This window comes from Pan troglodytes, chromosome 8 (assembly GCF_028858775.2).
Source record: "Pan troglodytes isolate AG18354 chromosome 8, NHGRI_mPanTro3-v2.0_pri, whole genome shotgun sequence".
NCBI lineage: Eukaryota > Metazoa > Chordata > Mammalia > Primates > Hominidae > Pan > Pan troglodytes.
The window spans coordinates 13,995,654-14,022,475 of NC_072406.2; the positions used below are offsets into that span (position 1 = coordinate 13,995,654).

At 53.0% G+C, this 26,822-nt stretch overlaps 2 protein-coding genes across 2 annotated transcripts in view; one reads left to right on the plus strand and one right to left on the minus strand.

Annotated features, from left to right (window-relative positions):
- WDR37 (WD repeat domain 37) overlaps window positions 1-26,822 on the plus strand; it is a 215,128-nt gene that overhangs the window by 108,063 nt on the left and 80,243 nt on the right. The gene's annotated exons all lie outside the window — the stretch shown is intronic.
- The window catches only part of ADARB2 (adenosine deaminase RNA specific B2 (inactive)), a 592,089-nt gene continuing 586,511 nt past the window's right edge, over window positions 21,245-26,822 (minus strand). The window contains exons 9-10 of the mRNA XM_016962550.4: window positions 24,054-24,232; window positions 21,245-22,562 (exon numbers count right to left, since the gene is read on the minus strand). Of these exons, the coding sequence (XP_016818039.2) occupies window positions 22,386-22,562; window positions 24,054-24,232 (356 nt within the window). The 3' untranslated portion in view covers window positions 21,245-22,385. The remainder of the gene's footprint in view (window positions 22,563-24,053; window positions 24,233-26,822) is intronic.

Consider the following 26,822-nt stretch of genomic DNA (forward strand, 5'->3'; position numbering starts at 1 on the left):
CTCCTAGGTGTTCTCAGTGAATGTGCTCAAGAGCGCCGACCTCCGCTAGGAGATGTCAGTGACTGTGCTCGTGAGCGCGGACCTCCGCTAGGCGTTATCAGGGACTGTGCTTGTGAGCGCCGACCTCCGCTAGGCGATATCAGGGACTGTGCTCATGAGCGCGGACCTCCTAGGTGTTCTCAGTGAATGTGCTCAAGAGCGCCGACCTCCGCTAGGAGATGTCAGTGACTGTGCTCGTGAGCGCGGACCTCCGCTAGGCGTTATCAGGGACTGTGCTTGTGAGCGCCGACCTCCGCTAGGCGATATCAGGGACTGTGCTCATGAGCGCGGACCTCCGCTAGGCGATATCAGGGACTGTGCTCGTGAGCGCCGACCTCCGCTAGGCGATATCAGGGACTGTGCTCGTGAGCGCCGACCTCCGCTAGGCGTTATCAGGGACTGTGCTCGTGAGCGCGGACCTCCGCTAGGCGATATCAGGGACTGTGCTCATGAGCGCGGACCTCCGCTAGGCGATATCAGGGACTGTGCTCGTGAGCGCCGACCTCCGCTAGGCGATATCAGGGACTGTGCTCGTGAGCGCCGACCTCCGCTAGGCGTTATCAGGGACTGTGCTCGTGAGCGCGGACCTCCGCTAGGCGTTATCAGGGACTGTGCTCGTGAGCGCGGACCTCCGCTAGGCGTTATCAGGGACTGTGCTTGTGAGCGGCGACCTCCGCTAGGCGATATCAGGGACTGTGCTCGTGAGCGCGGACCTCCGCTAGGCGATATCAGGGACTGTGCTCGTGAGCGCCGACCTCCGCTAGGCGTTATCAGTGACTGTGCTCGTGAGCGCGGACCTCCGCTAGGCGTTATCAGGGACTGTGCTCGTGAGCGCCGACCTCCGCTAGGCGTTATCAGGGACTGTGCTCGTGAGCGCGGACCTCCGCTAGGCGTTATCAGGGACTGTGCTCGTGAGCGCGGACCTCCGCTAGGCGATATCAGGGACTGTGCTCGTGAGCGCGGACCTCCGCTAGGCGATATCAGGGACTGTGCTCGTGAGCGCGGACCTCCGCTAGGCGTTATCAGGGACTGTGCTCGTGAGCGCCGACCTCCGCTAGGCGTTATCAGGGACTGTGCTCGTGAGCGCCGACCTCCGCTAGGCGTTATCAGGGACTGTGCTTGTGAGCGCCGACCTCCGCTAGGCGTTATCAGGGACTGTGCTCGTGAGCGCGGACCTCCGCTAGGCGTTATCAGGGACTGTGCTTGTGAGCGCCGACCTCCGCTAGGCGTTATCAGGGACTGTGCTTGTGAGCGCCGACCTCCGCTAGGCGTTATCAGGGACTGTGCTCGTGAGCGCGGACCTCCGCTAGGCGTTATCAGGGACTGTGCTCGTGAGCGCGGACCTCCGCTAGGCGTTATCAGGGACTGTGCTCGTGAGCGCGGACCTCCGCTAGGCGTTATCAGGGACTGTGCTCGTGAGCGCCGACCTCCACTAGGCGTTATCAGGGACTGTGCTCGTGAGCGCCGACCTCCGCTAGGCGATATCAGGGACTGTGCTCGTGAGCGCCGACCTCCACTAGGCGTTATCAGGGACTGTGCTTGTGAGCGTGGACTTTCACCAGCCACGCTTCCGAGGAGTGGAGTCTTTCTCAGCTCTGCCTCTCCCAGGTGACCATCTTGTGAAGACGATGCGTTCTTTATACACAAGTTCTGTGTGTGTGTGTTTGTGTTCCACACACAGGACCAAAGTTGAGATAGGCGCACATTTTCTTGGTCCCACTTGTGGCCCCAGTCGGCTGTCAGAAGTGGGTGTGCTCCACATGTACCCACCATGTCAGGGCACAGTGCTCACATTTCACACCTCAGCAGGTGCCTTGATGTTGACCAGAGGCCCCAAAATCATCTCTTTCTATGACTTCTAGATCTTAGATTCCCAGGAACTGGGAAATGCAGTTAGTATCTTTTGGGTCCAAGAAACTTTGTCAGAGCCCTTGTGGGAGAACCATAGATTCTCACCAGATAAACAGAAGAGCTTCGTGTTAGAGAGACTGCCTGTCTCCCCACATTCTCAGTTTTCTGGAGAGCAGCTGAAAGCTATCTGGGGTGGAGGTTGAGAGCTCCAACCGTGTAGCTGATGTATCGGGCAAGTTGCTTAAGCTCTTTAATGCTGTTTCCTCATTTATTGTGTGAGGCCAAAAATACCCATTCCTTAAAGTTGTGAGGATTAAAAACAGTAATGAAAAGTGAGTGGCAAATGCCGAGTACATAGTCAAGTACCTGATACTTTTTAGTGTAAGGTAAGTAGCAAGAAAGCTTGAAATTTATTTCCATTTACTCTTACTACATGCGGTAAACCATCTATGCACAGAGCACTGCATTGGGTGCCATGAATGACAGAATAAGAGTAACAGGTGCATGAACAGCTTAAAAGACAGATGAGACAGAGCTAGGCTGCAGAAGACTTAAAAACTTCATGTATATAACTTTTAATGGACACACTGTACGTGTTTATGGGGTACGATTTGTTGTTTCCATGCATATCTGTGTTGTGTAATGATCCAATCAGGGTAGTGTGTGTGCCCATTTCCTCAAGGGTGGATCATTATGCGTATCATCGTGCTTCATCATGTATCATGCATGTACCATCATCATGCATCATTGTGCATCATCATGCCTGTATCATTATGTATCATCTCATGCATATATTATAATGTATCACCTCATGCGTGTATTATCATGTATCACCATGCATGTATTGTGCATGTACCATCATCATGCATCACTTTGCATCATCATGCCTGTATCATGTATCACCTCATGCATATATTATAATATATCACCTCATGCGTGTATTATCATGTATCACCATGCATGTATTGTGCATGTACCATCATCATGCGTCATTAGGCATCATTGTGCATGTATCATCACCTCATGCATGTATTATGTATCACCTCATGCATGTATCATGCATGTACCATCATCATGCATCATTAGGCATCATTGTGCATTGTATCATCACCTCATGCATGTATTATGTATCACCTCATGCATGTATCATGCATGTACCATCATCATGTATCATTATGCATCATTGTGCATGTATCACTGTGTATCATGCATGTGTCATCATGCATCACCCCATGCGTGTATCATTTCTTTGTGGTGACAACACTCAGAAGCCTCTCATCTCGCTATCTTGTCATACATGCTATTTTATTGTTAACCAAAGTCAGCCTATTGTGCAGTAGAACAATCTCTCCTCATCCCCTGTCCTCATCCTCCCCTCCCAAGCTTCCATAACCACTGTTTACTCTCTGCTCCTAGGAGATCAACTTAAAATTTTGTGTTAATTTTGGATTTCACATACAAGAAATCCATACAAGAGCTCCATATGAGATCGCCCAGTACTTGTTTCTCTGTACCTGGCTATTTCGCTTAACATGATGTCCAAGCTCATCCATATTGTCACAGATGCCGGGTTATCATTTTTTTCATGGGAGAATGGTATTCCATTGTGTATCTACACCACATTTTCTTTATTCATTCTCCGTTGTTGGGCACCAAGGGTGATTCCATACCTTGGCGATTATGAACAGTGCTGCGATAAGTGTGGGGGTGCCGATGTCTCCTCAACCCACAGATTTCCTGTCACCTGGGTCTTTACCCGGCAATGGGTTGCCATACCTTGGCGATTATGAACAGTGCTGCGATAAGTGTGGGGGTGCCGATGTCTCCTCAACCCACAGATTTCCTGTCACCTGGGTCTTTACCCGGCAATGGGTTGCTGAGTCCCATGGTAGTTCTATTTGTGTTTTTTTGAGGAACCTCTCTGCTGTTTTCCTGAGTGTCTGTAGAGAGCTATAGAACTTTAGGTCTGTGAGAGATAAGTCCTCCAGTACACATGCCATTTTCAGAAGGGCAAACTGTAGCCCAGGAAGGTCGGGTGCCTTGACCAAGGCAGGCACAGTGAGAAACAGGCAGTGTTAGGACCGCAACTGGTTTTCCTCTCCAGTCTCTTTTGTGAAGATTGGATGCTAAGGTCATATAGGAAGCACTATGGATTATGTAGTAGGTGCTCAGTCTGTTTTGTGAAGATTGTATGCCAAGGTCATATGGGAAGCACTGTGCATTATGTAGTAGGTGCTGTGTGCCATATATTAAGATTACGTTGTAAATAGCAGGCACTATGTATTGTATATTAGCATGATGCACTGGGTCCTGTTGTCTGGGAGCCTGGCACCTGGCAGCTTCAAAGAACTTACAAGGTCCACAGGAAGGAACCTGGGACAGCCCAGGGAGCATCACTGAAAGAATTGGCCTGGAACAGAAGCCCCACAGCTCACCTGGGGGGAGCAGGGGGAGGATAGGGGTGAGGAGGGAGAGGACCAGGGGAGCAGCGGGAGGACCAGGGGTGCAGGACGAGCACTGGGGGTGCACGGGAGAGCAGGGTGCAAGGACCTTGCTGGCTGAGAAGACAGCAGGAATGGCGGGTCCTGGGAGAGGGGAGGAGGGGAGGCAGGCCACCGGCCACCCTGACTTCAGCCAGGAGACCCATTTCAGAGGCTCAAAGGGTCCTAAGTTTGTGGAGATGGTGCAGCCACAGTGGGAAGCCGAGCCCCATGCTGGATGCTCAGATTGAGGGGGCTCCTGAGGGGCTGCGTTCCTCTCTCCAGGGGCCATGGGACGGCGGCTGCTCATCTCACAGGTATTTATTGGGTTTTTCACCACCTGCCAGGACTTTGCTGCCCACGTCACACATTTCATGTAACCTGTAGGTGTAGAGGCCTCATTTTCAGACAAAGATGAACTAAGAAAGTGTCTTGTTGGAGGTCACGGCTGGAGCCAGATGGTCAGGCTCAGGCTGGGGCTGGCTTCCCTCGATGTGACACACGGCTCCCGTGTCACGTTTCCCTGACTTATCAGGAGCTCCCAGATGCCAAGGATGGGGTGGCCGCCTGGACAATTCAGAACTAAGGAAGGGCTCCTGGCCTCTTCCCTGAGAGCCTCTAAGCTGACTGCTCTCTTCCTGCTCAGGAGCTCATGACCCCCGGTGGCTTCCTTGAGCTGGGACTTGACTGAAACCTCTGGGACTGGCCCTCCAGCCACCCTGACCTCAGGGGGTTGAGGTGCTCACTGGGCCAGCGCTCAGGAGGCTCTGTGCCGGCTGGAACACCGGGAATCCCTCTATCTGAAGCTTTGACCCAGGGAGGAGCCTGGAGAGGTGACGTCCCAGCAGGCCTCTCCCGCAAAACCCAGAATCAGAAGTGGCCACACCAGGTCCGGCACCCACGGCAGCAGTGGGAGCCATTTCCGGGACAATTTTGGGGATTATCTCCACTATAATTGTCCTTCCAAGTGAAAGGGGCTTAAAAAGACCCCTGAGCAGGAGAGAAAAAGTATCTTCAAAGAGAACTCCCTTCATCCTGAAGAAAGTGTCTGCGCTAGCCTCTTGGTCATCGCGTCGCAGCAGAATCTTAGGCTCCATCACTCCTGTGACTTAATTCAATTGGCATCGATATTTTGAAAATAATGATTTTTCCTAATTGTAAATATGAAATGTATTAATTATAGAAACGTTGTCCACAAGCCTCTCACTCAGAGAGAGACACCGATAACTGTTTCTTTCCATGGAGTACATTCCACCATCCCGTTTTCCCACCACACCACGTGGCCTGACACTTTCCTCTGTCATGAACGGCTCTGATACAACGTGAAATGAAATTCCATCTCAGACATGCACCGTGATCACTCACCCCTCACTCCTCAATGCCTGTGTGTCATTGAGCACCTCACCTGTGCTATATATTTTTCTTTAGGGTCACAAAAGAATTGCTCTGTAATCTCTGTGGGCAAAGAGATTTCTCCCGAGTTTGATTGGTTTTTCTGTTTTCTTAGGATAGAAATTTTTCTAGCAGTCATTGGTCTATTGAAAACACAAATAAGCTTCACTTCATACACTAGAAAACTTCATAATATAAGGTTTATATTTGCCATGAGAGGAAACAAAATGTTGTCTTAAATGCATTCACGTACCCTAAGAAAAATGGTATGAAACGGTCAAGGAAAAGTTCCTTCTGATAGTAAAAAATTCACCCCCTTATTAAACCAACAATGAAGTTGCACTAGATTAGAGTTTAGTTCCAAAACTCTGTGCTTTTAGATATTTGGTCTGTTAGGATTTCCTGGTGGGGGGCACACGCGCGTAAGTCTCTTGATGGTGGGGCTCTGGTTCCCTGGCCGAGACCACAGATGTGTCTCCAGGCAGGTACTTCCTCTGCAAGTGTCTGATGACCACAGTGAGGTGGGTGTGTTGATAATAATCTACTGTCATAGACACCTTACCTTATTAATAATGCTGAACCAGGAAGGGCACAATTGATATTCTCAGGTTTTTTAATCCTTTAAGAAGAAAAGATAATTAAAAAAATCTTTTCACTCAAGAAGCATACGATAGAATATGGTGATACAGACAAAGGGTAGGCCCACTGATTCAAAAATTACAGATTGAATCCCTGAGACAAATATCTCCCCTGCTTTCAGGTAAATTACTGTCTACAGGTGGGATAACCATGTATAAAATTATGTCAAATTGTGTTGTGGTGTGTTTTGATTCCTTTGAAATAAGGGCTTCTCCTTTATCCACACCACTATCAATGAAGAGTTATTGACACTCTATTAGCTAATCATAACAACCATTATTTATTAGTGACTATTACATATCAGATATTTTACACACTTTATTTCTAGTCTTCCAAAAACCCTGCATGAGAGCTGTTGTATTTTTTTTTTTTGAGAAGGAGTTTCTCTCTTGTTGCCCAGGCTGCAGTAAAGTGGTGCAATCTCAGCTCACTGCAACCTCTACCTCCTGGGTTCAAGCGATTCTCCTGCCTCAGTCTCCCAAGTAGCTGGGATTACAGGTGCCACCACACCTGGCTAATTTTGTATTTTTAGTGGAGACGGGGTTGCACCGTGTTGGCCAGGCTGTTCTCGAGCTTCCGACCTCAGGTGATCCACCCACCTTGGTCTCCCAAAGTTCTGGGATTACAGGTGTGAGCCACTGCACCCGGCCTGAGCTGCTGCTGTTCTTACGTGATAGACAGGAAAGCACATTGGAGGTATTAGTTGGCCAGGTGGTGGGGCCAGGCTGCACATCCAGGCCGACTTTTCTCCACACGGCCGTAAGAATCCCACCGCCGGCAGCACCTCCCAGAGGATCGCACTGTCCAGGCGCTAATGAGTGCTTTTAGGTACAACTTGCTGTGTTCTGTCTCCGTATGGCCAAATTAAGCATTCAGTTTTAATTAAACTAATAAGAGGTGTCATTGGATGTGGTTAGAAAGGTGTGGCATGTTCTGACGCCCAGTAGTTTTAAATATCTTCATCTGCTGCGTGGCTTACGTGAACCACAATGGCAGGACCCAGTGAGTTAGGTTCCCGCCGGACACAGGGCTGGCTCACAGGGTCCCAGCGGGGGTGGAGGTGTGCACAGGTGGCCTTGGCATGTCCTCAGCCTCCCCTGTGGGCTGTGGGCTGCAGGCTGGGCCGTGCCTGTATCCGGGCAGCTTACCGAGGGCTCCCTGGTATGACTTCCTTTGAAGCCCATAGCGCCTCGTGGGGCGGCTAGAAGTTTGTGTTGCAGGAGGAACCGATGCACCTTCTTTCCTTCTGGCTTTGTAGTGCTTTCCTCGTTCATTCGTGAGCCCCAAGAATAGAATTTGAAGGCTTACTTTTTACGAGGCAAATCACATCTCCCGGCTCGGAAGGGCCAGGGCAGCAGGGGAAAGAAAGTTGTGCAGATTTGAGTCTTGAGTGACCCATGGTGGGGTGCACGGGGAGGCGTTCCCTGGACGCAGCTGAGCAGCCCTCGGTACCTGGCCACGCCCTACAGTGGCCACCCCACACCCCCCAGTGCCTTCACCACCACAGCCCCATGCCCCTCTCCCGCCTTCACCACCACAGCCCCATGCCCCTCTCCCACCTTCACCACCACAGCCCCATGCCCTGCTGTACTCCCAGCACAACCTTGGGAGGCTGAATAAGCACCTGTGTGGGAAGAGGGGGCTTCCGAGACCATGTACGTCCCACAGCTCCAGGGACGTGTCCGACGTTTCCATGGGGGAGTCGTGTTTTCTTGTGTTGTCTAAGCCACTGCTGTTTCGTCGTCTGCTAAAGCAGCTGAAATGGTTCCCCAAATGGAGAGAACACTTGGCTAAATGTGCTTTGCTGAGGAATTCCTGCCCCTCTTACACCCCCACTCTCCGATGACACCTGGAATTGAGCTGGGGCCCCAGAGCCGCCCCTTGGCTGGTCAGGGTGGGTTGTTCACTGCCCGTAAGCAGCAGCCATGCCCCTGTCCTTGGCCTCTGAGCTGTGTGAGGACGGCTCACACCAGCAATGCCGAGATTGGCTCAGGGTGTCCAAGTGCACATTCTATTTTGGGGAATTCTATCCACCGAAATTTATTGGCTTGTATGAGAAGCCATGATCTTCGCTGTCTTTTATTTAATGATACATAATGTCCACGTGAACCAGGCAGCTTCCGGCAGCTCCAGAAGAGAGCAGCAGAGTTCGAATCTTCTGTTTCATCCTGAGCCAGCAGCAAGGGACTCCCAGGAGGAGTCGAGTTTGATGCCCGCACTCCTCCCACGGCGGCCAAGCTCGCCCCTTCCCCAAAAGTGCAGGGCCCTGAGGTCTCTTGCCTCACGACACGTCCAGGTGGCAGGCACCATTGGGGCTGCCATTATCCACAGATGAACTAGCAAACTTGAGGGAGTCTAATGCTTTTCTGAAATGACAGCCAGAAAGTGGCAGAGCTCTTTCATTCCAAAGCCCTCTCCCCTCCACACAGAGCTGGCTGCATGCGGGGCTGGGAGTTCCAGGAGACAGGGAGGAGGCACCAACGTCTTCACTTGCAAAAAACTCATGCTCAGCATTAAAGTCTTAACATGGGAAGCCACCAGGCATGGCGAGGTGGTGTGTCCCCTCGTGCAATCTGTGTGCTGTAGGGGACACCATTCGGGGGCATCGCCAAGAAAAACAAGCAGGGCCAGGGCCGATGGAGGCCGGGGTTAGGAGGGCCCTGGAGGGATGGGCAAGCACACACGAGTGGTGATCAAGGAGTGGTGATCAAGCCGCCCTCAGGAAGCCATGACAAGGGTTCAGGGAAGTTGATGAAAGGCCCAGATCTGGGATCACCAGCGCACGGAGGGCTGAGTGGGCAGGAGAGGCCTGAAGACCAAAGAGCACTCAGAGCCTGGAGAGCAACCGGCCCAGGGGATGTCCAGGAGGCTGGCACGGAAGGGGCTGGTACCCACGCCTGATCACACAGCTCCTGCCCCTGCTCCCTTCTGAGCCTCTTGTGTGCTAAATCTAGCACACACACACATATGCACACAGACGTACACATGCATGCATGTGCAACACGGCACACACATACACATGCACACAGCACACACATACACATGCATACACACAATACCTGTGCACACAGCACACACATGCACAGAACATGCACAGCACATGTCCATGAGTGCAAAGCACACACATGCACACACATGTCCAATGCACACAGCATATGCTCACACACATGCATACACATGCACACAATGCAACACGTGTACACATGTGCAAAGCACACACATGCACACTCGTGAGTACACACTCCCCACAGAGTTCTGACTGGAAATGCTCAGGCAGGAGCAGCATTGGAAGGAGGCCCCTGGCGGGCACAGAGACAGGACATAACCCACACTAGCCCAGGACACCATCAGCTCCTCTATCCCAGGCTGTTGCCCTCGGAAGAGCAGTGGCCCCTACCCCGTGGGGTCCCTCATGCCCTCCTGCTCCCCTCTGTCTGAGACCCACCAGCCCACCGTTGCATCTCTGGGGTCTCTTCCCTTTCCTCTCATTCGGAGCCATGCGCTGTCCCCCGGCCCAGACATCTGTGTCCACGCTGCTTACTGCCCCACCAGTGGCGAGAGCCTGCCTGGGATCTTCCCTTTACAAGAAAGAAGAAAAGGGATAAATACTTATTTTTCCTTCTCAGGGACAGTAATAATGGTCATTTTCCTTTCCTTTTCTTCTTAAACATCTCATTATGGAAATGTTCAAACACCTGCAAAGTAGGACAGAATGAGCCCCAGTGCCGTCATCTCTGGGCCGTGTCCTTTGATCTGGTCCCCACCCAGCCTCCCACATCCCACGCTGATTCCTTTGAGGCAAACATCGATGACATCTGGGCATTGGATTCTGAAACGTGAGTGTGAAGGAGATGGGGCGTGTGGCTACTAAGTCTGCTCAGAAATCGTAGCCTTCGGGGAATCGATCACTATTTTGAAATGTCAGAACATGCTGACAGGGAAGAACGTAGTTGAAGTTTTGCTGTGACGAGGGTGCGTCTTCAGGAAGAGGCTTCTGCAGCATCATCCTCAGCTTCTCATAAGGCGACATTGGTCACGCTATTCTTGGTTATTCCATAAAATCTTGGCATCTTGTGATGTGTTGGTTGTTTTTTTATATGTATGACTAAGCCTAGCATGCCAGGCCCCCGGGACGCTGATTTACAGGCTGTGTCCTCTCAGTGACAGTGCGCAGCTCCCGTTTTCTCCATTCTGCAGTAAGAGCTGTTAACCACACAGAACTCACTGCACACAGTGGCAGAGGGAGCAGCTCCCCTCCAGCCTCCTGGGCTCTCCTCGCCTGTTTTCTGCACCAGAGAGTGAGCTACGGGGCAGCCTGGCCTTGTCCTTTCGTTCCCTCAGCCACTAGCACAGTGCCTCGTAGGTAGTAGGTGCTTAATAGATGTTCAACTAAACTCCTTTCAAGCTACATAAAGTACCTGTATTTGGCTTCATGAAATTGCATGAGAGATTTGGCTTGTGTTGGTTGAGTGAGAAAAAGCAGCTCCCGGGGCCTCTGGTGATCAGCTTCAGCCTTGTGCATAGCTGCGCCTCCCTCTCCGGCCTCCCCCCACACCTGTGAGACCCTAGGGGGCCTCTGGTGATCAGCTTCAGCCTTGTGCATATCTGCGCCTCCCTCTCCGGCCTCCCCCCACACCTGTGAGGCCCTAGGTCATGCTTGGCCAGGCCTGGCAAGGAATTTCTGAATCTACTTTACATTCTTTTGAAAAATGATCTGGTGTGGAGTTAGCTGCCGAGGGAGGCCAGGAGGTTTGTGTGAGGTGCTGGAGGGATCGGGAGGGCTGGGCAGCCCTAGGGTGACGTGGGGCCGTGAGTCCCAGGCCCTGAGCCTGTGGGCACGAGTGGCAGGTCGACTGGGAGCAGTTGCATTGCACCGGGTGCTGTGACTCTTAGATGCCCATGTGCCCTCGAGCCCTGTTTAATTCCTCCTCCATCAGAGGGCACGGGGCAGGACGCAGAAGCTTCCACATGGACTGGCTGTGTGCAGGGGCCTGGAGAACAGAACGTGTCGCTGGAGCAGCGTGTGCAGGACCCGCCGGGGCACAGCACACCTATGGAACCGCACAGGAGCCGCTCCCAGGTGGAACACGTGCTTGCTGCGGTGCTAACTTTGTGTCCAGGCACAGAATCGAGCCCATTCCCAGCCCGTGAGTGGGTCCCTGCTGTGTTCATCTGAATAAGATGAAATGAAGCACTGGTGGAGGTAGCATCCCGGGTCTCAGCAGTCACAGGTGCGCGTGAACACAGGGCATGGGCTCCACCCGCTGTCCTCAGCGGCGCACACGCACAGGTGGTGTTCAGAGTGTGACCACAGCTGGGGTTTGTTTGTTCGTTGGTTTTATGGAGACGCAAGGTCTCAAGGTCTCACTCCGTTGCCCAGGCTGGAGGGCAGTAGCATGATCACAGCTCACTGCAGCTTCAACCTCCCAGGCCCAAGCGATCCTCCCACCTCAACCTCCTGAGTAGCTGAGACCACAGGCTGCTACCACCACACCTGGCTAATTTTTGTAGTTTTCTTTTGTAGAGATGCGGTCTTGCTATGTTGCTCAGGCTGGCCTCAAACTCCTGGCCTCAAGTGATCCTCCCACCTTGGCCACCCAAAGTGTTGGGATTGCAGGTGTGAGCCACCACCCCAGGCCCTGATATTTTTGATACTGACTAAATACTGAAAGGATAAAAAGCTCCTACCGAGCTGACCATGAGGCTGTCTCTTTCACTGTCCAGAGAGGAGTGCTGGGGGCCGGCAATGCTTAGGGGCTGTGGATGAGAATGTGGACAATCACTTTTCCCTGTGCTTGGCTTCTCAAGCAACCATCTCGTACCTCAGGGATAGAGCTGTGGGCTCGTGGTCTATGGAGAAGCCATGTCTTCAGGACAGAGATGGGTGTATGTGGTCTATGGAGAGACCACATCCTCAGGACAGAGCTGTGTGCTCATGGTCTAGGGAGGGGCCACGTCCTCAGGACAGAGATGGGTGTATGTGGTCTATGGAGGGGCCACGTCCTCAGGACAGAGATGGGTGAACATGGTCTAGGGAGGGGCCACGTCCTCAGGACAGAGATGGGTGTATGTGGTCTATGGAGGGGCCACGTCCTCAGGACAGAGATGGGTGAATGTGGTCTATGGAGGGGCCACGTCCTCAGGACAGAGATGGGTGAATGTGGTCTAGGGAGGGGCCACGTCCTCAGGACAGAGATGGGTGAATGTGGTCTAGGGAGGGGCCACGTCCTCAGGACAGAGATGGGTGTATGTGGTCTATGGAGGGGCCACGTCCTCAGGACAGAGATGAGTGAATGTGGTCTAGGGAGGGGCCACGTCCTCAGGACAGAGATGGGTGTATGTGGTCTATGGAGGGGCCACGTCCTCAGGACAGAGATGGGTGAACGTGGTCTAGGGAGGGGCCATGTCCTCAGGACAGAGATGGGTGAACGTGGTCTAGGGAGGGGCCACGTCCTCAGGACAGAGATGGGTGAACGTGGTCTAGGGAGGGGCCACGTCCTCAGGACAGAGATGGGTGTATGTGGTCTATGGAGGGGCCACGTCCTCAGGACAGAGGTGGGTGAACGTGGTCTATGGAGGGGCCACGTCCTCAGGACAGAGATGGGTGAACGTGGTCTAGGGAGGGGCCACGTCCTCAGGACAGAGATGGGTGAATGTGGTCTATGGAGGGGCCACGTCCTCAGGACAGAGATGGGTGAATGTGGTCTATGGAGGGGCCACGTCCTCAGGACAGAGATGGGTGAATGTGGTCTATGGAGGGGCCACGTCCTCAGGACAGAGATGGGTGTATGTGGTCTATGGAGGGGCCACGTCCTTAGGACAGAGGTGGGTGAATGTGGTCTATGGAGGGGCCATGTCCTCAGGACAGAGATGGGTGAATGTGGTCTAGGGAGGGGCCATGTCCTCAGGACAGAGCTGTGTGCTCGTGGTCCTCTCCCTACCACTCTACTCCAGCTCCCTGACTCCACACAGCTTCCCCTTCCCATCACTGCATACCAAGCCCACTCCTTGACCGAACCAAATGTTCCATCCACGAAGATTCGTGAGGTCATTTCCTTCGGTGCATGACGCACATTCTCCTGTGGTCCTGAGCTCTGAGCAGTGGGAACATGCAGAGGTTCTCAGCCACCTCAGTTTTGGGTTTCGTCAAGCAATGTGTAATCCTCACAGGCCAGCAGATGGAGGCCAACTGCTCTGGGGTCCTCTGTATTTGTGCTCATGATTTTCCTTGGTCTCCTCCCGGCTTCATCTCTGTTGATGAAAGGCTTTCTTTTGGGAAAGCTGGCCCTTTAAGGGCAGTGGCTTTCTGACACCCTGCAGGGAGAGTGCATTTCCGTCATCAAGTTTAACCCAACTAACGGAACTAGATTTAATAGATTCAAAGCAGGCCGGGCGTGGTGGCTCATGCCTCTAATCCCAGCACTTTAGGAGGCTGAGGCAGGTGGATCACGAGGTCAGGAGATTGAGGCCATCCTGGCTAACACGGTGAAACCCCGTCTCTAGTAAAAATACAAAAGATTAGCTGGGTGTGGTGGTGGCACCTGTAATCTCAGCTACTCGGGAGGCTGAGGCAGGAGAATGGCGTGAACCTGGGAGGCGGAGCTTGCAGTGAGCCAAGATCGCACCACTGCACTCCAGCCTGGGCGACAGAGCGAGACTGTGTCTCAAAAAAAAAAAAAAAAAAAAAAAAAGATTCAAAGCAGACGAAGGCGTGTCAATCACAGAGTGGTGTGTCAATCACAGAGCGGTGTGTCAATCACAGAACATAAGGACCACTGCTGTGGCCACTTTGTCCTTCAACCCCACGCACACCTATCAGATTTTGAGAATCAGAGTGGATGGTGGTTACTTCCTTTGGGAACATGCACTTAGCTGAAACCTCTTACTAAGATGATTTATCATCAACTTCAGGTTTCATGCTTTAAAAAAATTCTCAACAAGAAAGAAAAATGACATAGGAGACGAGGCTGTCTGGGGTGAGGGCAGGCTTGAAGAAAGACTGGGCAGATGTGTGGAGCCGTTATGTTTGGAGGGGTTACCAAGAGGCAGACCCCCCCACTGGCAAGAATGAGGGCCTTTTTGGGTAGGAGGGGCTCCTCTGTGAGTGACAGCAAAAACCAACCCCAGGAGCCACTTCTGGGCCACTAAGAGATGAGGCTGGAGACCTTTCTGTCCCTGGGCCATTAAACCATCCCTCCCAACACTCTGATTCTCCACGCTCAGTGACTCTGGCCAGGGACCACTGACCCACCTTGCAACTCCGACGCCTTTGAGGTTCATCTTGAACCCTCTTTACACCTGCAGGTCTTCTTCATTCTCCGCCCATAACCCTGACCCCTTGTTTTGCTGTCTATGGGGTGATTTATCATAAGGCCCAAGAAATGAGATGCTCTTTAGGGCACTGACAGCCCACCCGGAGGAATAGCCCCCACCTGTGGATGAGGGGGAGGCATCAGAATCTTCTGGGGTGTTTTCAGAGCCCCCCCACCTCCACCTCTGCCCCCATCTGAGACCCCCCGCACCCTCCCTTGAGTGGAGAATCACTGTGGTTAATGTGAAACACACAGACAAAAAAAAAAAAAAAAAAAAAAAAAATGCAGGCACCCGCAGCCTGGCCTGAAGGGAGGTAGGGTGGGACTGGAGACGCGGGGTGGAAGAGAGCAACACCTCCAAATGCACGCATCTACAGCCTGGCCTGAAGGGAGGTAGGGTGGGACTGGAGACGCGGGGTGGGTGAGAGCAACACCTCCAAATGCAGGCACCCATGGCCTGGCCTGAAGGGAGGTAGGGTGGGACTGGAGACGCGGGGTGGGTGAGAGCAACACCTCCAAATGCAGGCACCCACGGCCTGGCCTGAAGGGAGGTAGGGTGGGACTGGAGACGCGGGGTAGATGAGAGCAACACCTCCAAACAAGACATCTTATCCCGGCCCCTCCGGCTGCAGCGTTGGAGCCCCGTACTCAGCATGGCTGTAATTTTAGTCTATTTCCTGGGTGACAGTGAGAAATCAAAGTCCCTTCAGCCAGCGCAGGGATGTCCCTTTCTGGGCCTGCCGTGCCTGCAGTTAGGTCCCTGGAAAGCAGCAAGATGTGTCACGGGGAAAACACTCTACTGGATTCTGGGGTGCCCAGTCCACGCAGACTGACATGGAGCTGCGGCGCAAGCCCCCGAGACGTTTGGGAATCCCTTACACCCCAGTTCCCACCTGGCTTAGTATTCTACATGAAATTACCAGCCACACCCGTGCTCCGTGTGTTATGGCAAAGCTACGGCAAATCTGGGAGAGGACTCAGAACATCGAACATCTCAGATTTCATAACCCTTCAACCCCTCAAGCCTCCCTCAGCAGCCCTGGGAAGTAGGAGGCTAAGGCTGTGTTCACACACTGGTGAGAAAACTGAGGCGCAAAGTCACGCACGCAGTGATTAATTCATTTTATGCAGTTAATGAGAAGCGGGCTCAAGGCTGGAAGGGAGCTCTCTTCACTTCCGGCCCTGTGCTGTTATAATGAGTTCATTTACAGTAAATCTGTAAGGCTAATGTCGGGCTAGTAACTGCTGCTCAGGCAGAGGCCACTAGTTGATATGACTATTATAAAAAGGAAAAGGGTTTGTTTGTTTTGAGACGGAGTCTCACTCTGTCACCAGGCTGGAGTGCAGTGGCCTGATCTCAGCTCACTGAAACCTCCGCCTCCCAGTTTCAAGCGATTCCCCTGCCTCCGCTTCCCGAGTAGCTGGGATTACAGGCATGCGCCACCATGCCGGGCTAATTTTTTGTATTTTAGTATAGATGGGGTTTCACCGTGTTGGCCAGGCTGGTCTCGATCTCCTGACCTCGTGATCTGCCGGCCTCTGCCTCCCAAAGTGCTGGGATTCCAGGCGTGAGCCACCGCGCCTGGCCAGGAAAAGGTTTTAGAGCTGATTGTGTCCCTTCTTTGGGGTGGGTGGACACATTGTACAGTCTTGAGACCCCCAGAACTTTGCTTGATGAAAAAGGCCCAACAACCCAGGAAAGAACAATTTTACTGAATATTTTTATTCACTTAACAGAAACATTCACTTATTAGATATCACTGAAGTGCAATTTATAGAACTTAGAGGCAAATTAACATATGTAAATTCATATTTTAAGGTTTTGGATTTTTTTTTTACAAATATTACAAATGTACATCCATTGATACAATATTGCCATTCAATCATGCTTTTTATGTACATACCTTCAATTAGAATTACTATGTGTTAAGTTTATTTTGCTTACAAAATGCTGAAAACTAACGGGGCACACTGGGAGAGATTTTTTTTTTTACCGATGCATAAACTGCAGAGAGATAGAAATCTAGGGCCTGTGTGAAAAGAGGCACTGGGACCCGGGTGATCTCGCCTTGGTGTTTAGGGGATGCTCATTCCTCCAACCTTGGCTTTAGGATGATGAGTTGGGAAATAAAGTGTTCCTCTCACCAGGGTTTGATCTGTCTACGGTTCCCGCAGGAGTGATATTGTTTGGTGTGAATCTCTAGAGGCCAGCGCGGTGGCTCATGCCTGTAATCCCAGCACTCTGGGAGGCCGGGGTGGGCAGATCACTTGAGGCCAGGAGTTCGAGACTAGCCTGGGCAATATGGTGAGACCCCATCTCTACCAAAAATACAAAAATTAGCCAATCTCATAAGCCGGTCTCAAAAAAGTAAATAGATCTCTAGAGATGTGGCCACCAGCGTTCCTTCTGGTGGGAGGTCAGAACATGTGGACACATTCAGGAGAGTCCAAAAATGACTGCAGCAACTCCCTGTGCACAAGGCATCAGGAACCCAGCGGGGCTCCCCCAGCCCCAGCATGAACCTGTTGTGTGGATCCCTCGTGGGGGGGATGGTGCCTGAGACCTCCTCCTGGGTGGGGGCCACGGCAGCAGAACAAAGGAGCCAGGAGTTTTGGGACAGGGACTAACAAGACAGCAAGAAAGGGAAGAGGCGGGGAGGAGAGAAAGGGTTGAGAAGGGAAGCGAAGAGGCTGAGGGGAGAGTGAGCGGAGGGTGCTGCCGGCCGCCTCTCAGGCTTCCCAGAAACAGCCTGAGAAGGAAGCTCCTCTGTCTCCACTGCATCTCTGGTCGGTCCCTGTGGCCTCTGCTCCTGCCTCCTCACTTCCCCACCATCCTTCCTGCACTTTCTCGGATTCAGAATTTGTGGGAGAAGTTTGACGGGCCACCAGCAGCCCAGTGTTTCCAGGAACAGCCCTGCTCCTGCAGTGGCGAGGAACCCAGACAGCGGCAAGGCCTACACCGTGTCCTCCAGCCACCCGCCTAGCCCCACACGGTGGCAAAATACCAAAAGACCCTAAAATACCAGCGAGGCGGGGGGTGGTCTGTCCCTGCTAAGAGCTGCCTGGGGGTGCTGCTGCCTCTCCTGCAACACAGGGCTTCTAAATTTCCACCTCCAACCGCGAGCTCTGCAAAAACCGCAGGTGAGGACAGGCTTTGGAGGTGTGTGGGATGGCGGCTCCCTGACGTGGACTAGGGGACTCTGCAGCCTCCCTGAGGGCCGCGGGAAGCCCACAGAGCCTCACCGAGTTCTGTTGGGTGTTGTGAGAGGCGGCTGCAGCGATCCAACGGCAGTACGTAAAAGGAAAGGCTCTCAGCTTCCCTTTGGTCTCTGTTAGAAAGTGATACTTACTGTATTTTGGGCCAATTAGTCAGATTATTTTATTAGAATGGCTTCTTAAAAAAGGGCATATAAGTTTCCCTAAATTAAAAATGTCTACTTTATGTACGTCTCAAATGTCTTCAATTGTTTTAAACAATATACTATAGACACATCTTAAAATTTATTATCTAAAAATAGGATTTCATCAAAATACTCTAACTATTCTGGGCATTGATATCCTCTGTATTTACTGTTTATGGCTCTCCAGACGTGATAAACATTATATCCAAAAAAAAAAGCATGTGACTTTGTTGATAAGAAAGGCTCCCTGTGAAAACAAAATGAGATGGAGAAATATGATCTGTGTGTTTCTTTGAAAAGGAACCCAGCTTGATGTTTCTGAGGAACAGGACTCATCACAAAGTCAGCATGGTGTGACAGATATATACAGATATAAAGAGAATCACAGGAATGGAAAGGAAACAATAGCTATCGACCTGCACATCCTTTCCTCAGCAAAAACAAAACCCACAGAAACCCTAACTCTATCCCTTGACATCACACACGGCTGCAAAACCGGGGCTGGAGGTGGACAGCAGAGGCTGCCTGGCCGTGCAGCCGTTCCCTGGGCCCCGTCCTGCAAAAAGGCCAGAAACCACCAGACACTATCTTTTTGACTAAGAACCAGGCCGGAAACCACATTGCTGATCTTCCTGATGGGAAAGCAGTGTGTGTTTTGGAGGCAGATAAAGGTGGTGCTGGTTTTATGAGGACTTTTGTAGGGGCCTAAGCAGGCATGAATATAGACTACAGAAAATCTGAAGCAAGGGTATGAATACAGACCACAGAAAATCTGAAGCAAGGGGCTTGGCGGTGTCAGGTGGTGGGAAGTGCGGGGAAGCCAGACGGTGATTTCGAGGTGGACTTGGAGGGGCAGGCCTGACTTCATCAGCCCCCCTTGTGTCGTGCCCAGCGTATTTTCAGGGTGACAGAAAGTGACCCGTCCCCTACTTGTGTCGTGCCCAGCGTATTTTCAGGGTGACAGAAAGTGACCCATCCCCTACTTGTGTCTTGCCCCCTCACTTGGAGGGGAATGGGTGGCCACTCTTAAGACCAATTCAGTGGTCAAAACTGCAGGGCAGACCGGGCCTGAAAGTGGTGCTGGGATGTTCTGACCTGGACCTGAGGGCGAAATCCTCAGGCTTCAACACCAGCCCTTCCATCTCTGCAGAGGTGGCACAGCCCCTCCAGGCACATCCAGGGCTGTGGGAATCCTGGGACCTGGGTCTTCCAGGCACACCTGGGGCTGTGGGAATCCTGGGACCCAGCTCTTCCGGGAACTCTTGGGGCTGTGGGAATCCTGGGACCCGGGTCTTCCAGGCACACCTGGGGCTGTGGGAATCCTGGGACCCAGCTCTTCCGGGAACTCTTGGGGCTGTGGGAATCCTGGGACCCGGGTCTTCCAGGCACACCTGGGGCTGTGGGAATCCTGGGACCCGGGTCTTTCAGGCACACCTGGGGCTGTGGGAATCCTGGGACCTGGCCCCTTCGGGCACTCCTGGCACTGTGGAATCCTAGGACCTGGCCCTTCCTGGCTGGGTCAGGCCCTGCCAGTTGGGAGCAGCCTGCGTGTGGCGTGATCTGGTGTGGCGTGCCTCCTGCATGTGGGGTCACCCTTGACTGCCTCGACTACCTTCTCCTTTCACTACCCAGGGCCTGGGACCCTCCTTTCCTTATGTGGGGTCCCCTCTGCAGCCCACATCCCCTCTGACAGATCCCTCCACGGAAAAGCTCCGGCACCTCAACCTCACTCTGGCTGCATTGGAAACTCTTCTGTCGCTATCGGCCTTCTCTGAAGAGCTTTAATCTCTCCTTCCATGGAGTCTCCTGTGGACTTAATACACGAATCCATACACTTGTACTAATGGGTAGCATGGAATTAATGTGTGGCTTTCTCCAGATGTGGATGTTGATATTTCAGTAAAGTCTGAGTTGTTTCTGGAAGGTCAATGCCTGAGACAAAACGAATCCCAACCCCTCAGCTGTGGCTTCATGATGCTGGCCACTGGGTGGCCGAGCACTTTCCGAGTCCCGTGAATCAGACCCTGCGTCTTCCCTGTGACAGTGAAGTCTGCTTACAACACAGGCCCCCTCGCTGCAGAAACAGTGTGATTTGGAGCCCACTGGGACAAAGCATCATATGCTTCTCTAGCCAACATCTCAGATGAAGGTGATTTGAGGCCTGGGTGGGAGACTTCAGCCAGGAGCTGGCCGTGCTCCCACGCATTCAGGGGAGCGCTCACTTCTGACTGCTGCGAACGTCTGAGCCACCCATCGCCTCTCAACTCTAAGTTCTCTAAGCTTCATCCTAGTGATGTCAAGTTACCAGAGCTTAATAGAAACTGGTCGTTTGTGCTTAGCTTTTGCACTGAATTAAGATTTCATTTATTTTTGTGATTTTTATAAAAGATTAATGTGAGTCCTTTATTTGAAAAAATGTTCTCGTATCTTTTGAAACTTTATCTGGAAGAAGTTGTCTACTCCAGTACCTGTTTTCTTTTCTAAAAGAACTCAAGTGATAAATTTGGCCTGATTTTAAATCCCAGGAAAAGTTTCTTTTTCCATACTAATATCTCTACTTCTTATTGTCTTGTAACAAATAGCTACAACTCAGTTTCATTTCTGCCTTCTCATTATGATAACTGTAATTTATAGCACTTGACTATGTACAGCATGATGTTATTCTTGCACTTTCTGGGGTGGTCAGCTGGGATTCTTTCCGGGAAGCCCACACCCCAGAGGTGGACACCACCATGCTTTGCCGTCTGCCATCACTGTCATGAATTTCAGAGATGGATTTTTTAAGTTGGAGAAATGAGAGACTGGCTATCTAGCATGATGAATGTTAGAAATGAGTTCTCGGAGGTGAGATGACAGCAGCTCGAGGTACATGGATTACGTAAAGATACTTGGAAAAGAGCCTGACCCCGTATGAATACAGCGCCTCGGCTCTCAGGGATGATGCTGTGGGCTAAAGCCCCTATGTCCCGTCTCCACTGTGAGCTGAAGGTCTCTGGTGTTGGAAGCCTGCTCTGAGGGTCACAGAATCCTGCCTCTTACATTTTTTGACAGCTGAACTTTTTTGGGGTCTTGTCCTGCAAGGTGTTGATTGGAGAATCTGAAAGAGTAGAGAGCTGGTAGCCTCTCAAGCTGAAGGTAAAGGTTGTTTTGATTTTATTTTGTGCTTGCTTTCTAACGAAAATTTAGTTAAAAAATCAGAATTTGATCAAAGACTTGGTCTCCATATTACCTGGTAGGGAGGTTATAGGGTGGTAGCTAACCCTTACACAACCCAGACCTCAGTGGCTCTTAGTATCGGCCACCATAAACCAAACGCCATGACGGACTGAACAGGCATGGGCCAGGTGTTTCCGGGCTCCCCACACCTGCAGCACGCGTGGGCCAGGTGTTTCCAGGCTCCCCACATCTACAGCACGCGTGGGCCGGGTGTTTCCAGACTCCCCACATCTGCAGCACGCGTGGGCCGGGTGTTTCCAGGCTCCCCACATCTACAGCACGCGTGGGCCGGGTGTTTCCAGACTCCCCACATCTGCAGCACGCGTGGGCCGGGTGTTTCCAGGCTCCCCACATCTGCAGCACGCGTGGGCCGGGTGTTTCCAGGCTCCCCACGTCACAGGTCTTAACTCTGCCTCGCAGGGGTTTTGGAAACTGTTCCTTCACTTTGTGGGAATGGCTTTCGTTTCTCTGGTTCTATTTTAGGTGTTCGGTAATGTCGTACATCTTAAATGTTTTTTGAAAGGAGGTGGAGTATAAAAACCTAAATGAATAGTGAAAATAATAGAGGATTCTTATTGGTTTCTCTGGGGCTGGGGTAGGCATGGCTTTTCTCTTCATTTGTGGCTTATCTTCATGTGCCCCCTCAAGCTAGTGAGACCCCAGCATCACCAAGAGGCGCACGCAGGGGTGGGGTGCAGGGACGGGGCCTGAGGCTCACTCCTGCCTGGTGTCGTGTCGGTGCCTCCTTCCAAGGCTGCAGCTAAAACCTCTTTGCCTAAATGGAGCCCCTCCCTCAGACTCCACAGGAAGAGTCGGCGCTAACTCAACAGTGCGTGTGCCCCTGGGTGTGGGGGACAGGGTTCTGGGGCCAGCGATCTGGGAAGAGGCACGTTCTGAATTTGTGTCGTTGCTTGTCCAAACATTGCACACTCGCGTGTTTCTGGGAACCAAAGTAAAACGAATGCAGGGAACCGGCCGACCCGCCACGTCGCCCCCCAGACACGGTCCCATCCCTCCAACGTCCCGCTCAGCTCCAGCAGCCAGGAGCCCGCAGCCTAGAGAGTCAGTAGAAACTGCTGCTGCTCCGGTGGTTTCCTCACCCAGGTGCCCAGGCCAGCCTTCTGAAAGGCCTTGAACAGCTGCTGTTTCACAGACTGGTAGGTGTGCGCCCCCAGCTTGGCCTCACAGTACATGGAGGGCGTGTCTCCGGGGCTGGGTGTCCGTGTGCTCAGCTGCGGACAAGATGGAGAAAGAGCCAATCAGACACCAGCAGAAAAGGAGCTTCTGCTAGGTGAGTTTTACATGCCAGGCATCAGCTCCTGGCCTTGGCCTTCTGCCTTTCTTTCTCCCACTATTACAGAGAGCAACTGTGACCAGGTCCTCTGGCAATTCCACAGGAAACCTAGTCATCAAGGAAACCTGCTTCATCTGAGGTGTGAATGATGAATGAGCGGATAAACTTGACTGCTATTAAAAGTATGAACACTGTGCAGGGGCTCCAGGCAGGGTTGGGGACAGAGGGGGACAGTGGGAGCTAAAACAGCATCACAGTGGGCAGGGAGCAGGCTGGTGAGAGTCATGTTGTCGGCTGAGCAGGAGGATGATGGAGCTGGGGCGTTTCCTCTGTTAGCTTTCTGAGGTGTGCCAGGCAAAGCTTTGCAGCAACACAAGACAGGGGTCAAATGCAGCTCTGATACCCCCACCACGGGGCAGGGAGGCCAGGAGGGAAGAGGATGGGGCCATGGGGGAGCTCCAAATCCCACAGCGGGTCTTCCAGGGAGGCACTCACCAGGGGGTCACCTTGAGCATGTGCAAGAGGAGAGGGCCCTTTTGCTCAGCAGGACAGCATCGATGCTTCCCTGACCTTCCAAGTCTCCAGGAGAAGGGAGACCCGGGCAGTGCCCTTGAGCGGACAGGACAGAGGCTGAGAGCTGCAGGATGCTGGGCGTCTCGGCCAAGCTCAGAGCTAATATGTGCAATTCTGAGTGTCCTCTAAGTTGGCTAAAACGTTTATTTTAGGCATTAGTATGCCTGCCCTGCTCTACCAGTTGACAAATCAACACTATTATTCCTGCTTGGATTAAAAAGTATGGAAAAATGAGAGAGGCATTTTTTATGTGTTGGCTGGTTTTTCTGTTATTTGTTGTTTTTGGTTACAGCCTATGCTTTGGAAATGCATACAGATACAGATTTTGATTTAAAATCCAGAAATATTGCTGTTATCCCTACTTGTGAAGGAGAAACTTGCTCCTAATTTTGGATGTCGTGGAAATGCTTGGGCTTTGGGGTTGGGGAGAAATTCGAATTCTGAAATTCATTACCTGTGAAATTTTGGGGAAATTACACAATTTTTCTGAGTGTCGGTTTCCTGATATCTAAACCGGGAATAGTATTGACTTCAAAAGTCCCCAGGAGCTGCTTCTGGGACACCCCGAACAAAGCAGGTGGTGCCGTGCCGGCTACGTCAGGGGTTCAGCAATGAGCTCCTTTCCTGCTTCTGCAGCTCCAGCCTGGTCTGGGGGCGGTGCCTGGGGTAGCAGGGTCTCAAGCCTACAGGGGAAACGCTGCTGGCCTGGGCAGCTGGGAAAAGGACACGTGATGGGCGCTGTGTCGTGCATCTCCCTCCCTGCAGACCAAGTGTTGGCCTCTCCCGAGAGCTTGCTCAGGGCTGGAGCCAGGGTCTGGCTGGGTCCAGTTTCCCTCCAAGGATGGGTGTGACCTACCCTGCCATACAGCCGCGCCCACCGTGCAGACAGCACGTGCTTGCAGAGCCGGGACGGGCCCCCACAGCTCCTCCGCCCAGTGGTGGCGTTGATAATCTCCAGGTCCGCACTGCCCACGACCCAGTTCATGCTGAAGGGGGGCGACTTCCCCGGCTGGCGCGCCTCGGCGTCACTCACGCCTGTCAGGGAGATGGGGAAAGGCGGGCGTTAATATTCCTGGCCTCACACGGGGCTCCCCCAAGGGCAGCTGCGGGGAAACGGAGCCTGTGTGTGAGTGGGAATGGTCCTCCCTTTTCATCCTCAGGACTGGCCAGTTCATGTGTCACCCGCAGGGTGGAGGCTGCAAATTGGGCAGGACCGTGGTGGCCGCCTCGGGTCCACGGCGTCGCTGCACCTGCGTCAGCCTTCTAATCGAAGATTTTAATAGTCTGGTAATAATATAGCTCCATCCAGATTCCCCCCCTTCTGTAAATATTTGTTGAGTGAATGAATGAACAGAGCCACGTGGAAGTGATCTGAGAGTGTGTTTATCAGGCACCTTTGCAGGCCCCGCTCTGCTGGAGGCAAAACACCGGGGCTAGTAAGCAACACGCAGCTCCCTGGCTTCCTCAGGTTTACAGTTTAGCTGATGAGAAAAACAAAACAAAACAAAACAATAAAAACCAGGCAGAAATGAGTGTAGGATCAATTGATCTGCAATGTGATCCTGAAACCGCACTGGCTACAGAGTGTTTGAGACTCAGTGCACAGCGGAAATGTGGGGCCTTTTGTTCGAAAGTTACGAAGAATTTGAAGACGACAGGGGGCATTAAACCAAGCACGGGTTCGTCTAAGCTCAGGTGCCTGTGTGAGCTGCAGGGCTGCACGCCCACGATGCTGGTCCTGTCCAGAGAGAGCCGGCATCTTCAGGGAAGCCCTCGTTTCAACAGTGTTGCCTCTTGTGTGCTTGGACTTCTAACCCGGACCACACAGTCCTTGCAGCCCAGCTCACAGTGCAGAAGGGTGGATGAGGAGGTCTCCACTCTGGGGTGGCAGCTGCTTTGCAGCTGGGGGTGGTGCACTTTCTGGCTTCTAACTGTGGCCCCAGCCCTGACTCCTTGAGGTGCTCCTGTGCTGATTGGGGCTTCTGGACATGCTGCCACAAGATGTCTGGAAACTCCAGGGGGCACCTGCCGAGACGCTGCCCTGTGACGGCCTGAGGATTCCAACACATGAGATTCCGGTGCAGCTGAGCCCCCCCAATTCATTGTCTCTTTGAGTCCCTTCTGAAGGCTGCATTTGGCAATGTGACCCGCGGGGTGGGGAAGGCATCAGAGGAATACAGGCTATGGGATGCCAGAGGCAGCATCCTGGGGACAAAGCCCAATTCTTCCCATGCCCAGGGCTTCCTCATGGACCCAGCATGGTGGACGTGGCCCTCAGACGTCCATGGGCGGTGGGGGAGGCACGTGCTGTTTGGCCCTGTCTCTGCTCAGAGTCTCATAGGAAGATGCATGGTCCACACAAAAGTGAGTCGGCAGGGAGTCCAGGCTCCCACTCACAGCAGTGGTGTTGAGACGCTTGGTTTATAACCCAAGATCCCTTGTCCCATTGGTGCCTCCTGAATCTCCCACCTCCCGCGGCACCTGCATGGCCTCTACCCGACGCGTTCCCCAAGCCCAGCTGGCCGGGTGTCTCCCTCTCATTCATGCCTCCTCGCAGATCAGCTCTGCCTCTCCAGCCCTTCCTGCCTTCCTGGCCTGCTGTCCTGTGGTGCTTGGAGGGGAGCGGGGCCCCTGAGTTCTCGGGGGCCCGTCATGCATCACGTGAGATGGCGGCGCCTACAGAGAAGAACTTGGCATCTTGGCCAGGGCATTGCATATAGGCCAGCCAAGTGCCTGCTCAGGTCCCTGGGAAGCCACTGGCTATTGGTGGAGAGGCCCAGGTGTCAGCATTGGTCTGAGAGCAAAGACCTGGTGGGCTGAGCTGGTGCGAGTGGGTTCCCGCCATAGCAGACTCCAGGGAGGAAGCTGTCCCCACGTCACGTGGTAGCACAGCTCATAACACCTTCCTGGAAGCAGGCTTCATTTAAATTCAGGGAAGACCCACTCACTACAGAGTTGCACAGCCACAGACCCCAGATCCTCTGCTGCTCCCAGCTTCATCCACAAGCCTGAGCTCTGTGGACAGACTGAGCACATGGCCCATTTGCCAACCACTTCGAAAGTCACCTGGCGAGCTTCTGCTGGCCACGGACAGGTGATGTGGGACACCCAAGCGAATCCCGTTCATGTCAGCTCTTCCTTTTTCCTTCAAGTGATTCATGGTGGCAGCTGCCACGCCGAGAGCCGGGAGGGACAATCTGGCCCTTTGGCCGCTGTGGCCGTCCTACTAGGCAGGGGCCGCCTGGGCAGGAGGAGCCAGCCACCAAGGCCAGGGATGACCGGGCACTGGGAGAGGCAGTCACTACCCTGATCTGTGCGCACTGGGCAGCCTCCCCTCCTCCTCCCGCTCCCGTCACCAGGCGGCCTCCCCTCCTCCTCCCACTCCCATCACCAGGCAGCCTCCCCTCCTCCTCCCGCTCCCGTCACCAGGCGGCCTCCCCTCCTCCTCCCGCTCCCGTCACCAGGCGGCCTCCCCTCCTCCTCCCGCTCCCGTCACCAGGCGGCCTCCCCTCCTCCTCCCGCTCCCGTCGCCAGGCGGCCTCCCCTCCTCCTCCCGCTCCCGTCGCCAGGCGGCCTCCCCTCCTCCTCCCGCTCCCGTCGCCAGGCGGCCTCCCCTCCTCCTCCC